General features: G+C 55.9%; 3 protein-coding genes across 3 annotated transcripts; all 3 read right to left on the bottom strand.

Annotated features, from left to right (window-relative positions):
• Positions 1–1,535: 1,535 nt before the first annotated feature.
• On the bottom strand, positions 1,536–3,659 carry JKF63_07832 (uncharacterized protein; the record flags this gene model as incomplete). Its single annotated transcript, XM_067903760.1, has 1 exon — positions 1,536–3,659. The coding sequence occupies one exon, from the start codon at positions 3,657–3,659 to the stop codon at positions 1,536–1,538; it is 2,124 nt and encodes a 707-aa protein (XP_067760019.1).
• Positions 3,660–4,621: 962 nt separating this feature from the next.
• Positions 4,622–6,718, bottom strand: JKF63_07831 (uncharacterized protein; the record flags this gene model as incomplete). Its single annotated transcript, XM_067903759.1, has 1 exon — positions 4,622–6,718. One exon carries the CDS (start codon positions 6,716–6,718, stop codon positions 4,622–4,624), a length of 2,097 nt encoding a protein of 698 aa, XP_067760018.1.
• A 1,498-nt stretch (positions 6,719–8,216) lies between these two features.
• Positions 8,217–9,302, bottom strand: JKF63_07830 (uncharacterized protein; the record flags this gene model as incomplete). The annotated part of the gene is made up of 1 exon (XM_067903758.1): positions 8,217–9,302. The coding sequence occupies one exon, from the start codon at positions 9,300–9,302 to the stop codon at positions 8,217–8,219; it is 1,086 nt and encodes a 361-aa protein (XP_067760017.1).
• Between the last annotated feature and the right edge of the window lie 7,698 nt (positions 9,303–17,000).

Genomic DNA, 17,000 nt, shown 5'->3' with positions numbered 1-17,000 from the left:
TTTCTGGAGGGGGCAGAGGAGAGAGGGACGGTGTGTGTGTGTGTGTGGGGAGGGGGAGGGGGAGGGGGGGTAGTGTGGAGGGCCTTGTGAAGAGTCAACGCTTCAGCTCGTATCCCCTTCCCCCCCCCCCCACACACACACAAAACAAAAAAAACATTGATAGAATATTAGAGATGGAAACACACGTGAATGCACACACAGACACCTGTAAATCATATCTTCAAAAGCAAAGGGAGGGAGGGAGGGGGGGGCAACCATACATCGAGAAAAGAAAAGGGGAAAAAACATGCAAAAATAAATATGAGAGGCGAAAAATGTGTGTGTGTGTGTGTGCGCAGCGATGAGTGGGGATGTGATGATTATGCGGCAGAGGAGAGTAAGCTACTAGCAGACACACACATACAGAAATATGCACAATATATATATACTCTCATACACACACACACACACACACACACGCAGAGGAAAGAACACGCATCTTTTTCTTTTAAAACTAGGTTCCCTTTTTTTTTCAACGATTCGCTTGTGGTGCGCCGTGTGCGCATCAACGGCGTGTCGCACGGCATTACAAAAAAAAGAAATAGGATGTTATGTGCAATATATATATAAATAAACATATATATATGTGTGTGTGTGTGTTGGGAAAGAGGAGGGGGGTGTTCATAAGTGGACGTCCTTCTCACTTACACACATATATATATTCACTCCGGGGTGGGGGGCAAGGGGGCGGGGGGCAAGGGGGAGATCCTCCCATCATTCTCCTCTCTCCCCCGTCTTCTTCTTGCGCACCCAATGACCTTCCGAGTTTTTTTTTGACCTTTTCCACCGGGCTGAGCACGCTGTCTCCCACTATATTAAACCGAAACCCCTGTCACAACATAGCATACCCCCCCCCTCCCCTCCCCCACACACACACACACAGGCAGACACACACACACGCACACACAGACACACACACACAGAGGCAGACACACACACACACGAAGCGGGAGGAAGAGAGGAGAGAGGAGGGGGTTAAAGCGACCCAAGAGAATACACCCATCGAACAACTCGGGAGAGGAGGGAGTGGAGGAGATGAAGAAACACACATTGATGTGTTTGATCGGCCCTTCTTTTTTCCTTGTATCAACCATGATGTACACACCAGTGCCACACACACACACACACACACACACACGAAGGGGATAAGAGCAGAGGGTGGGCCACGAGGCAGGAACAACAACACAAAGAAGGGAAGGGATGGAGGGGGGGGGGAGGGAGAAAAGAAGAACGACAGGTAAGAGAAGAAAAGCCAGCTGAGTGAAGAGAAAGAGGAAAGAAAAAAAAATAGATAAGGCCCATCCAGTCAAACAACTGCTATGTGGCCCGTCCAATACGTTAAAAGGGGAGAAGGGGGGAGGGGGGAGGGGGTTACCGTCCGCAGGTACAGAGACTCGTAGACTGACATCGATTACACTGAAAAAGGCGCGAGAGACACGTGTGCGTGTGTGCGCGGAATGGCGGCACTCAAAGGCCCAGGTAGACGAGTATCCACCTCAGTCCACATACATGGAGCGGATGGTGTCCTTGTAGCGCTCAGCCACCGCGTGGCGCTTTAGCTTGCCAGCCGCCGTCAGCACGCCGTTCTCCGGCGTCCACTGATCACTCACAATGTGAACATGGCGCACGATTTCTTGTTTTCCACGGCCCGCGTTGATCGCAACCTCACGGAACGCCTCCGTAGCTGCGTTTTGAAAACTCGGGTTCTTCAGAATCGTCGGCCACTCGCCCTTGATGTTGTGCTGCTGGGCAAAGACTATGGCGTTGCTCTCCGACGTGCAGGCAATGGCGCAGATGTAGTACTTGGCAGGGTTAACAACAACGCACACACCGTTCGGGACGCACAGTCCCACCTGCGCGTATAGAGACTCTAAACTCTCCAGCGCAATGTACTCACCCAACGCATTCTTTGCCAGCGACTTGATGCGACTGACAATGCGCAGACGACCGCGGTCGGCGATGGCGCCGACATCACCGGTGTGGAACCAGCCATCCGCGTCGATGGCCGCCTTGGTGACGCTGTCCTTCTTGTAGTAGCCCTTGAAGACCGACGGACCGCGCAGGCACACCTCGCCGCGCGGCTCTGGCAGATCCGTATGCTTGTAGTCGGGCGTGTCGACCAGCTTCATCTCACAGGCCATCTCCAGCTGACCCACACACGCAGGCTCGAGGTCGCCTACCAGTTGCTTTGGCCCATTGCCGACGGTTTCGGTGAGTCCATAACCCTGAATAAATCCCCCCAAAATGACGTTCATGAAGTTTTGGGTGGGGGCGCTGATGGGGCCACCGCCCCCGAACATGCTGCGTACACGGCCGCCGACCATCTCGCGCAGCGGCGCAAAGACCACCTCGTTCCAAAACGGCGTCTCCATGCCAGCCTGGAGGTACTTGAGGCGGGAGGCGAAGGCGTGGTCGAAAATCTTGCGCTCCAGGGAGCCACGTGGTGCCAGACTCGCCTCCATGGTCTTTTTGTAATTGTCGAAGATACGCGGCACACCAATCAGGAAAAGTGGCTTGAACTCGACGAGGTCGCCGTGTGGGCGCGTGTACGTGCTCAACAACGTGCGGGGATAGCCAAAGCCGATCCAACATCCGCGCATCAGAAAGACGTTCGTCACAGTAAACTCGAAAATGTGCGCCAGCGGGAGGGAGCAGCAGTAGCGCTCATCTGCCTCAACAGCCCCGCACAGCTCGTTCAGGCGACCACCCATACCCTTGATGCCGGCGGTCATTGTGCCGTACGTGTGCACAACGCCCTTCGGCCCGCCCGTCGTGCCGCTCGTGTACATGATCATCGACGTCTTGTTGTTGTTCTTGGGCAGGTTGAGGGGGTAGTTCGAGAGAGCGCCATCCTTCACAACATCCTCCCACGCTTTCAGCGTCGCGCCCGTCACATCGACACCGTCGGGCAGCGTGTCGAGGTAAATCAGAATGCAATGCGGTATCGCACCGCGCCGCATCATCGCGATCAGTGCTGGCACACGCTCACCCAATGTCACAATGGCGGCGCAGTTCGTCTCCGAAAAGGCCTCGGCCAGCGCCTCCTCACCGAGATTCGCGTACACCGTTGCGAGTACAATGCTCTGCGACCACACACCATAGGCCGACGCAAGCCACTCCCAGCGTGTTTCGAGATATATGCCGACCTTGCAGTCGGGTGCGATGCCGAGCTCGTGCAGGCCACGACCAAAGTTCACCACAACCTCCCAGACTTCATCATACGTCAAGTACTGCGTTTTATCGTAAAATGTAATGTCGAACATGCGCTCCATCCCTGTCTCCAGGTCCGTCACCAGCTCTTGCGCGACGCGAATCAGTGGGCGGAAGGCCAGGGCGCGCTTGTTGCCACGCGCCTTGCACATCGACTCAAACCGGTGCACAAAGTTGGGCCCGTTGTACCACTCGTTCTCCAGGCGGCGCTGCATCTCGTTCGTCACCTTCGCCTGACGGTAGATAGGCGTGCCATTCTCACTCTCGGTGCCCTCGACCGGTATATTCTCGTCACCAAGCTGCTGGTAGCGCATCGCGCGAGGATCCGGCACGACACGGCGTGCATTGGCCTCGTCCATCAGCTGGAGTACCGTCGCCTCCAGGCTGCTGCGATACGACGGCGTGTCCATGTTGTGAACGCCTTTTTTTTCCTTTTTATGGACGGACAATCTTAGAGAATGGAGAGAGAGGGGGAAGGGGGGCGGAGGGGTGTGTGTATATAAAAAAAGATTTTCTTTTCTTGCTGTGATCTTGAGCAAGCGCTCCTCTGGTGTGTGTGTGTGTGTGTGTGTGTGGTGGTGGTGGGGAGGGGGGGGGGTTGAAGGGTTTGAAGGATCGAGGGGAACGCAGGAGTTACGTAAGGAAAGATAAACCAAAGAGGGAGAGCAAGACTGAGGGGGGGGGGGAGCGGTGCCTAGCGCGAGAACCGTAAGAAGAGACACACACACCTACACAAGGGGGTCTGGAGGTATGCCTCACTGTCTCATGGGACCACACAGGGGGAAAATCCTCTCATTCCCAAAGACACAAGCATACACACACACACACGTATACATATACATGGGTGAAGCCATGGCTCACTTGCACAAGTGACATGTACGTGTTGCGTGCAAGTTGCCGTGAGTAGGGTGGGGACGCCACCTCATTGTAACTGAGTGCCGTCTGGTCGGGAGGGGGTGGGAGAGAGGAGAAAGATGATAGGAGGGGAGGGGGAGAGAGTGGTGTCCGACTATAAAAAAACAGTGTTACACACAAAAAAAAATGAGAAAAACAGAAATGGCAACACAGCGATGCACACCAAAACATCCCATCCCGCCCCGCCACTGGGTCTTAACCGGGGCGAGGGGGGAAGACAGAGCCCACATGTAGCGACGCGTCGCGGTGGCCAAAGGGAAAATACTGGAGGAGGAGGAGGGAGAGAGGGAGGGGGGGGGGGAGGGACAAGGACGAGGACGAGAGTGGCAGAGAGAGCGTGTGAGCAAAATGATCTACCCTCCGTCTGACGTCTGCGCATACTCCTCCCTCCCTCCCTCCCCCTCCCCGCCCCCTACCCACCCACCCCCCCCGACACACTCCCCCCAGACTTTTGCATTCACTCGGCAAAGAGGTGAGCAATTTGCTTCTCGTATTGCTTACATACCACACCTCGTTTTAATTTGAGGGCTGCTGTCAGCTGACCCTTCTCTGGCGACCACTCGTCGTCGATGAGGCAAACCCGACGGACAAGCTCGAATGGTTTCCTGCGCGCCGCACGAGCCGTCTCCGCTATCGATGCCGCGGCCTTCTCCAGCAATTCGGTATTCTCTAATAAGGCCGTGTATTCGCCCTCGATACCGTTAGCCTTTGCAAAGCGCGTCACACGCCCCGCGTCTGTCAGCACCAGAGCGCAGATAAAGTTTTTTCCAGGGTCTACCAGAACGCATACACAGTTGTTCAGCACGAGCGGGTGGCCGCTGTAAATGGACTCGAGCACCTCCAGTGCAATGTACTCGCCCAGGCAGTTCTTCGCCAGCGCCTTGATGCGCCCCACTATAGAGACGCGGCCTTTACTGTCGATGCTGCCAACGTCGCCGGTGTGGAACCAGCCGTCCTTGTCCAACACCTCCTTCGTGAGCTCTGGCTGCTTGTAGTAGCCCTTGAACAGGAATGGACCACGCAAGCAGATCTCTCCCCGCGGCTCGGGGGTATCGGTGTGCTTGTAGTCGTCGACGTCCACCAGCTTCAACTCTTCAGAGGCCAGAACCTGGCCTACAGCAGACGGCGTCAAGTCGCCCAGTCGCTGGATGGCACCCACACAGACGGACTCTGTGAGGCCCCAGCCGTTCACAATTGGCCCAAAAACGACGTTCACGAACTCCTGTGTAGACTCGGACAGCGGCCCACCGCCGCTGAGGAAAGCGCGCACGCGGCCGCCCACTGCAGCGCGCGGCAGGTTGAAGACCTTCTCGTTCCAATACGGTGTCTCCTTGCCCTCCTTCAGCGCTGCCAGCCGACTTTGGTAGGCGTGGTCGAACACACGCCGCTTCAGCGTGCCCAGGGGTGGCAGCTTCGACTCCACTGTTTTTTTCAAGGTATCGAACACGCGCGGTACGCCAATCAATAACGTGGGTCGGTACTGAGTGAGGTCTCCGCGTGGCCTCGCCGTGGCGTCTGTCAGCGTGCGCGGGTTGCCGAACACGACACGGGCGCGGCGGGCGAGCATGATGTTCACCACGCCGAACTCAAGAATGTGCGCCAGTGGGAGATAGGAGAGGTACACCTCATCCCCGCTTGGATCCAGCATGCTGTACAGCCAGTCGTCCATGGCGAGGATGCCTGAGGTGATGCTACCGTGTGTGTGGATGACACCCTTCGGGTTACCTGTCGTGCCACTCGTGTACATGATCAACGCTACCGAGTCGTTGTCCGTCGGCGGTGCGGCGCTGTGACGCGCACCGGCACCGTGGCCCAGCGCCACCACGTCCTTCCACGACACCACGCGGCATCCGTGCAGCTCCGTGTAGCTGTCGACCGGCAGGTCGTCAAAGTAGATGAGCGTGCACGCGGGGAAGGCGCCGCTGGCGACCCCGCGCAACAAGTTCGACACGTTCTTGCTGTTGCACACAATCGCCTTGCACTCCGTCTCGCGCAACGCGTAGAAGAGCGCGTCATCGCCGAGGTTGGCGTAGACGGTGGAGGCGACCATATTCTGCATCCAGATGCCGTAGATCGACGCGAGCCATTCCCAGCGTGTCTCCTCGTAGATAGAGACATTGTCATGCCGCGTGAACCCGAGCTGGGCGAGGCCGCGGCTGAAGCCGCAGATGGCATACCATAAATCTCGGTACTTGACCTGGCGCTCCGAAGACAAGTACGAGATCTCGAGGGGCCGCGATGACCCCTCCACTTGTTCTCTTGAGACCTTCTCGATGCGACGATACGACAGGGCAACGTCCTCCAAATTTTCCTGACACAATTTTGCAAAGCGCTGCATCTGGTTCGGTCCGTTGTAAAATTTTTGTTGAGACGCTTGCTGATCTGCCGGCGTGGGACCCTTGGCGTTGAGGTAGATGGCGGTGCTCGTCGAGGCTTCAGTGCCTGCGACTGGGACACTGTAGGGGCCGTAGTTTTTGAAGTCCTCCGCCAGCTTCCATGGCACCTCCCTGGCACGGGCCTTGCCGTCCATCATCGACACGACACAGCCACCCATCGCGTTGCCAAGTGGTGGTGGTGGTGGTGGTGGTTCTGTGTGTATATATGTATGTATGTAAAGTAAACAAAGGAGAAGAAAAGAGGGGGAGAAGCAGAGATGGCAGCCGCACCCACACTTAAACTCACAGATAGATGATGGCGACCTTCCCCCCTTTGGGCTGCGTATGTCGCCGGCCAGCGTCACTCAAGCACAACCTTTCAAGACAAAAAGTCGAAGGTCACAACGAACACGAGACGTACAATCATACATACATGATGTAGTGCACCAGAAGCGAAGGGAAAGAGAGAGAGAGTGTGTGTGTGTGAGTGTGCGAGACGTATGAGGGGGGGATGGTGGAATGGAGAGTCAAACAGACGAGCGCATTCCCGCTTCTATGCACACAATATATATATATACTGTAGATGTGCGTGTGCGTAGGCGTAGGCGCAGATTGCGACACCTTCAACATAGTTGCTCATATGAGGATGGCGGCCGGAGGAGGAGGTGGCGGCGGCGGCCACGTGTGAGGCGCACCCCCCCCCCACTCTAGGGTGGGGTCGAGGCCCTCCCCACTCCTCGCTCCCCATTCCCCCGCCCCCCCCCACCCCACCTCCCCACATGCATGCGACATTTGCGATTACAGAGATCCGTTTTATGTTATTGTTATCAGCTTGACACTTGGCCTATCGTACGGATGCGCTCATTGTCTTCACAGCTGCAGCTCGCCCCTCTCCACCACCCACCCCGTCCTCCGAAAGGAATAGCAATCACACACTAATAATAATAATTTAAAAAAGAGAACACACACGTCAGATGTCACTGCTTCATCATCATCATCATCTCTCACACTGTACGCATATACATATGTATATACTTTCTTTTTTTTATTAGAGCAAGCAGGAGAGTGGAAGCGAGAAGAGTGGCAGGCGGTGGTGGAAGGAGGGGAGGAGGGGAGGGATGGGGGATGGAAGAGGGATGGGGGGTACTTACGTAGTTGCACACACACACACACACACAGACAAACAAACAAACTCGTACACACAACTTGAGAATCGATGTTTAGCGGAAAAGAAAACCCGAAGTATCACCCCGGTATATATATATACAAAAGGCAGAACAAACAACCGCAAAAAAAAAGTAAAAAAACATTAAAAATAAATAAAATATGTCCACAGCAATGAAGAGGAAGGAGGAGGAGGAGGGGGGGCAATACGGATGGAGTGCTGCACGCACCCCCTGATGAGCGGAGTGGAGGGGGTTGGGGGGGTTGGGAGAGTGATTAGGTATACAACAAACAGCAACAAAACAAGAAAAAAAAAGAAGAAGTGGATGATTCCATGATGCCAACACACACACACACACACACGCGACTGTGTGTACAGGCGCGCACGTGATACATAGAAGAGGGGGGGGGGGGGGGGGGGGGAGGGGGGCGAGGAGGAGTTTGGGATAAATGGGGCATTAAAAAAGAAAAAAAAGATCGAGTGCTCCACGAGTTTTCCTCTCTTCCCCGCCTTCACGCTTTTGTTGAGACAACATGTTTTAGCACCTCTACGAAGCGGTGGCACTCCGCCTCTTCCGTCGCCCACGACGTGCAAAATCGGACAATGCTGGTGTCGCCCCCACACCGCTCAACGATACCGAACTCGAAGTCCTTGTGCAGCTCCTCGATAACGTGGTTGGCCAGGATCGGGAACAGTTGATTACTCTCTGATGCCCACGCGAACTGAGCGCCACACTCCTCCAGCCCGCCCTTGAGGATGGCCGCCATCCTGTTTGAGTGAGCGCCGAGCTCCAGCATCAGGTTGTCGCGCATCAACACCTCGAACTGGATACCGATGATCCATCCTTTGGCCATAAGGGCACCACGCTGCTTGATGAGGTGGCGCGCGTTCGGCTTCAGGGCATCGGTTCTGAGGATGAGCGCCTCACCCAACATCCCACCGACCTTTGTGGCACCAATGTAAAACATGTCGGTCAGGCGCGCGATATCGGCCAGGGTCAGGTCGTTCACGGGGCTGCTGAGCGCCGAGGCGAGGCGGGCGCCGTCAAGGAAGAGATGCAAACCATGCGCCTTACAGAAGAGGGAGAGCTCTTCAAGCTCCTGCTTCGTGTACTGCGTGCCAACCTCCGTCGTATTTGAGATATACACGAGCTTTGGCACCACCATGTGCTCAGAACGGTTCTCCCGCAACGCACTCTCGATGTCGGCAATACGTAGCTTGCCGTCCGGGGAGTGCACCGTGAACACTTTATGCCCCGCCGCCTCGATGGCGCCGGTCTCGTGTGTGCTGACGTGACCGAGGTGCGTTGCGATGACGGCCTCCCACGGGCGCAGAGCCAGCTTACAGGCGATAATGTTTGTTTGCGTTCCGCCCGGAATGAAGTGCACCTCCGCATCTGGCTGCTCAATGATCTGGCGAATGGCACGGGCGGCCTCAGCGCAGTGGTTGTCCATCCCGTAGCCGGCGTGCTGCGTCATGTTGTCACGAACCATCGCCTCTAAAATACGAGGGTGCACAGCCGAGCTGTAGTCGTTCACGAAGCTGTAGCGGTTCTGTTTTTTCATTGTCGTCGTTGTCTCGCTTTCTTTTGAGAGCATTGCGTCGCTGAGTTTGTGGTTTGCCTGGACTGTAGGAAAAAAAGGAAATAAATAAGACCGTGCAGACAGGAGGCGGTGTGTGTGTGTGTGTGTGAGTGAGTGAGTGTGTGAGTGAGTGAGTGTGTGAGGGGGGAGGGGGAAGGAGAGCAGCTAGTGGGTGCAAAAAAAGAAAAAGAGGTGCATAAAATAGAAAGTGGGGAGGCGAGACGAGGAGGGGGACGGATGGGGGGACGGATGGGGGGGGACGGATGGGGGGGACGGATGGGGGGTGGGGGGCTGCAAAAATGGAGATATACCACCCAAACAGAACACACCACGCTTTTTTCCCCTTTTTATGCGTGCTGGTGGTTACGGTGAAGAGCAAGGGGGAAGGGGGAGGGCAGGGGACAGCGCATGGTGTGTGTGTGTGTGTGTGTGTAGACGGAGAGGTGGTGCAGAGAGGGGGGGATATATATATAAATATATATACACGCACATATATGAAACCACAGAAGGGAGAGCGGTACTCTATTTTTCGGTATCAGTCTCGCTGTTATTGTGTGTGGGTGTGTTTTTTTAGGGAGGAGGGGGAGGGAGGAGCAGGGAGGGAGGAGCAGAGAGCACCTTCACCAACCAAGCACACGGATTGAGGTGGACGTGATAGGCATCTACACACACACACACACACACACACACACGCCAAGGATCTTGCGCGGTTCCCAAAAGACATTTTCGTTCCAATACGGTGTGTATTTGCCCTCGAGCGGGGCGGTGCAGCCAAACGTCCGTCTCCACGGCCTTTCGAATCGTGTCAAAGATCCGTGGCACAGGAAGAATCATTTTTTTTTTGGGGGGGCTTGAACGCCGCCAAGTCGCCGTGCGGCACTGTGTAGGTGTCCGTCAGCGTGCGCGGGGTGCCAAAGCCCACCAAGGTACCGCGGTCAAGACAGATGTGCACCACAGCGAACTCCAGGATGTGCATGCCAGCGGCAGATACGCGCAGTAGAGCTCATCCTCTTCGCCAGGTTTGTACAGGTCGAGAATACGATTGTTGAGTGCCCTGCAGCCAGCCGCGATGCTAGCGTGCGTGTGCATGACACCTTTTGGGTTACCTGTCGTGCCGCTCGTGTACATCACCAAGCAAACATCGTCGCTCTTGGCCGTGATGACCAACGGCACCGTCGATGTTGTTGCTGCTGCGGCTGCTGCTGCTGCTGCGGCGGCGCGGCCTTGCTCAATCACTTCCCATCACGCCACGACGCGGATGCGGTGAGCCTCCGTTCCAGGAGGAACCTCATCACGCACCATTCACACCGGGGTAGAGTTTTTTCCTGCTCGAGGAAAGCCGTCCGCACGCCCACCTGCGAGTCGTTACACACAATTGCCTCACTGCGTGTCTCGCGCACAAGGCATACCGCAAAGGTGTCCTTGCCGAACATCGCATACACACACACACACACACACACACCGGTGAAGCCAACTAAAACACTGCGTCCAGACGCCATAAACGGATACCACGCAATTCCCGGCGCGTCTTCTCATCGTAAGTGGACACGGTGTGTCCCCCCCCCTCCCTCCTTCATGAGCCCCCATGTTTGGCCAGCCCGCGTCCAAAAACGCAAGCATCCTCATCACCATCATCATGTCCCACACTTCAGTGTATACGAGATCGCCGCCTTGGACGGGGGTGCAGTGATAGTGGTCGAACATTTTCATCTGCCCACTCACCCGGGCCCATAGTGACGCTGAGCTTTTTCTACGCATTCTACAAGTCGGTACCCCCCCTCCCCTCCTCCCATATCGCCGGCCTGTCGCTCGACTGCTGCACACGTCGCACCAGCCCCCCTCCCCCTCCCCCTCCCTTCCCGCTTGAGCCACACAAGGTCATCGGCGCGGTCATTCGTGAGCTGCGCCTCCTCCGCGTCAATGGATTTTACCTTGCGGTACACAGCACTATAAACAGGCTCCTCCGTCCCAGGAATTGATTCGGCCTCGAGTGCCGTAGGCGAGGTAGCCGCCAATGATGTCGTCGGTGGCGCAGCGATTGATTGCCGCGGAACCCCATCAACGATGATGGGGCGCACCCGCCCATGCTAAAATGGATCGCTGCCGCTTCTCCTCGTCGCCTGTGTGCCTGTTGAGCCGAGTCGTTTTGTTTTTACAGCAAACAAGCAACAAAGTATTTATACATAGGTGCACACAATTAATGAAAAGACGAGAGAGAGAGGTGGAGAGAGGTGGAGAGAGAGAGAGTTGAACAATTCTGCGCACGAGCGGAAAGGGAAGGCCGGGGGATGGAGGGGGAGGCCGTGTCGTAGGGGCGCGTCAACATAATACGATATGCGCTTCTTTCCATGTATTCTGCCCTATATTAGTTCTTGCCTCACCCAGCCCATCTCCCATCCCCCATTCCCCATCCCACCCCCGCCTGCCTCCCCTGCGACTACGCCGTCAGCGAATGTGCAAGTGTGTCTACACACACACACACGCAGATAAAAACGGTAGAGTCAAGATACAGAACAACAACAACGAGGGGCATGGGCGACACATAAGAAGTCGGGAAGGGGGGCGGGTTAGCATCCATCGCTCCTTGCCCTCCCCCCCTCCCCCCCACCACCTCCCTCCCTCGCCCGCTCTGTAGAAAAATAAACAAACAAACAAGCAGCCCCTTCTTCACCCACCTCGCCAATGCCAGAACCGCTACTGGCGACGATAAGAGCATGTCCCCCCTTCCCCTCTATCTGCGACGTAACGAGGTCAGAGCGACCCATCGTCGTTGGTGTCTGTCGTCAGGTCCTAGATGATGCTGTGGCAGGGTGGCTGGGGAACGTGTCCCATGCGGCACCCGCTGACCACTGGCAACAACTCCCCGACAGATGCACTGTAAATGAGAGCGACTTGGATTTAACCTTCCAAGTCGGAGTTTGGAAGGGGGGGGCAGCAGCGTAGAATGCAACACAGCAGGGCCGTGCCCCAAAATAACTGAGCCAGTCATTCTTCTCACGTGCGTGTAAACACCGGCTACCTCGCAGTACAGGCTATGATAAACCCTTGTGGCGGTGCTGGGAACGGGGGGAGGGAGGGGGAGGGCACATCAGATAAGGAAACACGTTTATATATATATGAACGCCAATGAGGGAGACAGAGAAAGAAAGAGGGGGGAGGGGGAGAGGGAGGGGGAGAGAGGAAACAAAAAACAAAGAGTCAGAGGGAGGGGGGGGGCGGGGGTTAGCGGGCCGACCGATGCTGCTGAAGCCTTCTCTCCCCCTTCCCCCCTCCCACCACCACCACCACCACCATAAAACAACTTTTCCCTTGTTCTGTCTCGACGATGTGTGTGTGTGTGTGTGTGTGTGTGTGTGTGTGAACGTGCTTCGAGAAGCACTTACGCGACACGAGAGATGGGGGCGATGCTTTCAGGCCCATACATAATTCGCACACGCCCTTCATCGACTACTCTGCGAAGAGCTCCTTGATGATGTCGGCGTAGTGTTTGTCTATTTCACTACGGCGCACCTTCATGGAGGCGGTTAAGAGTTTGTTCTCCGGCGTCCACTCGTCGCTGAGCAGATGAACCCTCTTCACCAGCTCGAAGGGCTTCTTGCCGCATCTCTTGCCAATCTCGGCGAATGCATTGACGACAAGGTCGATAAACCGAGGGTCTTTCAAGATGCTTGGCCAGCTTGCCCCCTGAATTTGGTGGGCGTCGGCAAACGACATCGCCTTGCTCTTGTCCGTCAACACGAGCGCAGTGATAAAGGGCCTCTGCGGATCCACCAGCACGCAGATGCCGTTGGGCAACACGACCGGGCACTCGCAGTATAAAGCCTCCAGGTTCTCAAGTGCAATGTACTCGCCCAACACGTTTTTTGCGAGCGCCTTCACGCGGCCAACCACGCGCATCTGTCCCGTTTTCGCATCTATCTCGGCCACGTCCCCCGTGCGCAGCCACCCGCCCGGTAGTAGGGTCTCCTCCGTGAGCCGTGGTTGTTCGTAATAACCCTTGAAGACGAAGCGACCGCGCAGCAGTACCTCACCGCGGGGGTGCGGCTTGTCCGTGTGCTTGTAGTGGTCCGTGTCCAGCAGGCGTAGCTCAACCCCGTGCAGGAGTTGGCCCACCTCGCAGCTGAGTTCGCCGCTGCGCTGCACGGAGCCGTTGCACACGGACTCCGTCATTCCGTAGCCCTGTGCCACGGTGGCGCCCAACACAACGCTCACCCACTCCTGTGTTTTGTCGGCCAGCGGGGCTCCGCCGCTGCAGATCCCACGCAACTTCGACCCAAGAAGCCGACGCGGCAGGTTGAAGACCTTCGCGTTCCAATACGGTGTGTCCTTGCCCCTCTTCAGTGCACTCAGACGGCTCTGGTAGGCGTGGTCGAACACACGCCGCTTCAGCGTGCCCGGGGGCGGCAGCTTCGACTCCACTGTTTTTTTTATGGTCTCGAAGATGCGCGGTACGCCAGTGAAAAAAAAGGGATTGTAAGTCACCAGGTCGCCGTGCGGGCGTGCAGAGGTGTCCGTCAGCGTGCGCGGACTACCGAAACAGATCAGCGCGCCGCGTAGCAACATGATGATCTCGCATACTAGCTCGAAGATGTGCGCCGCCGGCAGGTAGGCAACGTACGACTCGTCGTCCTCTTGTCCAAGAAGGTCCGTCAGCCGCTCGTTGAGGCCAAGGGCTCCCTGCGTCAGCGCGCCGATCGTGTGCACGACGCCCTTTGGGTTACCGGTCGTGCCACTCGTGTACATAACCAGAACCTCCTTGTCGTTGTTGTCCTGGACATGAAAGGGTATGCTCGACTGCATGCCCTTCGCCAGCACGTCCGTCCAAGCAATCACCTTATGCGTTGTCGTATTCACTGACGACGGCAGCTCGTCGAGGTAGATGATCGTCGCATCGCACACGCCAGACTTGTCCATCAGCGAGACGAGCTTGTCGACACTTTTTCCGTTACACACCAGCGCAGCACACGATGCCTCCTTGAGGGCATAAAACAACGCGTCCTCGCCGAGGTTTGCGTACACCGTCACCGCAAGCATCTCCTGCGACCATGCGCCCAGCATCGACACCAGCCACTCCCACCGCGTCTCCTCGTAAAGCGCCAGACGGCTGCCTTTCCCTAGACCCACCTCGATCAAGCCGCGACCGAACCCCACAATCCGCTGCCACATTTCGGTGTAGGTGATGTACGCCGGCTCGTTTAAAAAAATGTACTCCCACTCTCGTGAATGACCTTTCTCATCCTTCACTTGTTCCTTCACCACCTTATTCACGGTTCGGTACGCCAAGGCGCGCCGGCCGCCGCGCTCCTCGCATATGACCGAGAGTTGCTGCATTACATTCGGTCCGTCGTACCAGTTGTAGCACTCAGCGTGCTGCTCATCCGTCAGTCGCGCACATCGGTACACACCAGAGCGGTCGGCTTCGTCCTCCGTGACACGCTGGTTGATCGTGCCGTAAGAGAGTCGTGCCGAGAAGTCCCGGGACTCGACGATGCTCATCTTGTTTCGCATCTCCATCAGCGAGACAACACAGCCACCCATCTTTACGAGTGTTCTTAGGTTCGACTGTGTATATATATATATGTGTGTGTGTTTTTTGGGGGGAGGGTGGTGGTGGTGTAGTTAATAGTTGTTGCTGTTATGTGTATCTGTGAGGGCGTGAGAGTAAATACCCTTTTCGTGTCCTCGCTAATGTGTGTGTGTGTGTGTGTGGAAGGGTGGAAGGGTGGGGAAGGGGGAATAAGTGAGTGCAAGCATTAAATGGAGAGTTGAGGGGGCGGTGGTGTAACTCTCCATTTCTGATGGGCCCAAGTGGTGGTTGAAGAAGAAGTCACAAAAACAAATGTGTCGGACGTTGCCGTGTACAAGAGAGGGGTCGAGATGATCCACCCATGTATCCATTCATTCCACATCCCCCTCCCCCCCTTCCCCCTCCTCCACACACACACATACACACACATGTGTGTATTTGTGTACTAGTCCATCGCCGCGGTCGTACTTTTGGTACTCTTTCTTTGTTGCTGTTGTGTGAGGCCTCGCTTCTCCCCATTTGAGTGGTTCCGCCCCCCCCCCCACCCACCCCACCCTCCTCCCATTTTTTTTTGGTTGCTGTTTTCTGCAGCGCACGTTTGTTTACTAGCTTGAAAAAAATTTTTTTATTCAATATAAACTTTTACGCACAAGTTTTGTTGTTTTTTTTTCTTGCACGCGCGTGTGCGTGTGTGTCCATCTGCCCCCACTTTTTTTTGAACACTAAAAAGAAAGGGTGGGAGAGAGGGGAGGGGGAGGGGGTGGGGTGGGGGGATGTGGAAGTTTTGTAGGTTACGTGAAGACGACGACGACCCCTCTCCCCCCACCCCTATACACACGCACTCACATATATATATATATATACACCACAAATCCATATATGTCACAGAAACCGTTCCTTCCCCCTCCCTCCCTCCTTCCACACACAACGAAGAGATGGCAAAGGAGGCGCAACTATACACACCAAATAACACCGAGGCAGAGGCGACACACACACACACCGGACACACACACACACACACACACCGGACACACACACACACGCACAGACACACAGGCACACAGGCAGACACACAGAGAGAGAAAGAGAGAGGCAGAGAGAGGGCGGTAAACATTTAAATATATATATATTTTTCTACCAGAGAAGGAAAAATACACTCGAACATTAAAGAGGGAAGAGACAGACAGAGGGGGTGGGGGTCTGAGATGTGTGTGTTTTTTTTTGTGTGGGGGAGGGGAGGGGGAGGGGGAGGGGGAGGGGGAGGGGGCGAACAAAAAAACCGATGGAGACCGAGAGAACAGAAAATAGGGAGGGGAAAAAGGAGGACTAGTGTGGGCGGGCGGGCGGGCGGGGGGGGCAGGGGGAGGGAGGGGAGGGGAGGGCAGGGGGAGAGGTTACCGTGGAACATTCAGACGGACAGGGGAAAAAAAAAGCGAGAGCAGGTGCTAGAAGGAAAAAGGAAAAGGGGAGGAGGGGGGGGGAAGAAAAAAAGTGCGTCCACAAGCCCACCATCGTCACACAAAAATAAATCTCACATATCATCATCATCATCATCATCATCACCATCATCACACCCGAGGCACACTGAGGGACGATCGAGGGAAACAGGAGGAAGGGGGAGCGAAAGAAGTCTGAACAACACACACACACACACACACACATACACACGTGTATGCTGACTACGCAAAGAGTAGTTAGATCGAAGGCAAGGACACCATTTCGAGAGGGAAGTGGAAACGAGATGTTCACCATCAATAAAAACGCAGACCCCCTCCTTCACTCATATCACACGTCCAGAAGAAGAGGAAGGGGAGGAGAGAAAGGGGAAGGAGGCAGAGGCTGGGGAGGGGGGCAGATAAACGGAGGAGAATGGTGAAAATTGTTCAAAAACAAACTGAAGCCGAAGAACCTCCACCCCCCCCCCACCCCAGAGAAGAGGGGGGGGGGGCGGAAAGGAAGGGGGAGTGGAGGCGAGGTAAACACACGAGCACACGAAAGAGAAGCGCGTGGGGGGAGGGGAGGCGGAAGGAAATCAAGGCGAGGGAGGGCCTGGGAGGAAAAAAAAATGATGAGCATGTGGATCAAAGAAAAAACCACAAACGGTCGTGAAGGATGTGTGATGGGGGTAGTGTGTGTGGGTGGGTGCGAGTGCGTGGAGGAGGGGAGTGACCAAGCACGTGTGTGAA

Source organism: Porcisia hertigi, chromosome 1, assembly GCF_017918235.1.
Source record: "Porcisia hertigi strain C119 chromosome 1, whole genome shotgun sequence".
NCBI lineage: Eukaryota > Euglenozoa > Kinetoplastea > Trypanosomatida > Trypanosomatidae > Porcisia > Porcisia hertigi.
Note: the sequence above shows the minus strand (reverse complement) of the source record. Positions and strands in the feature narration are given on the sequence as shown.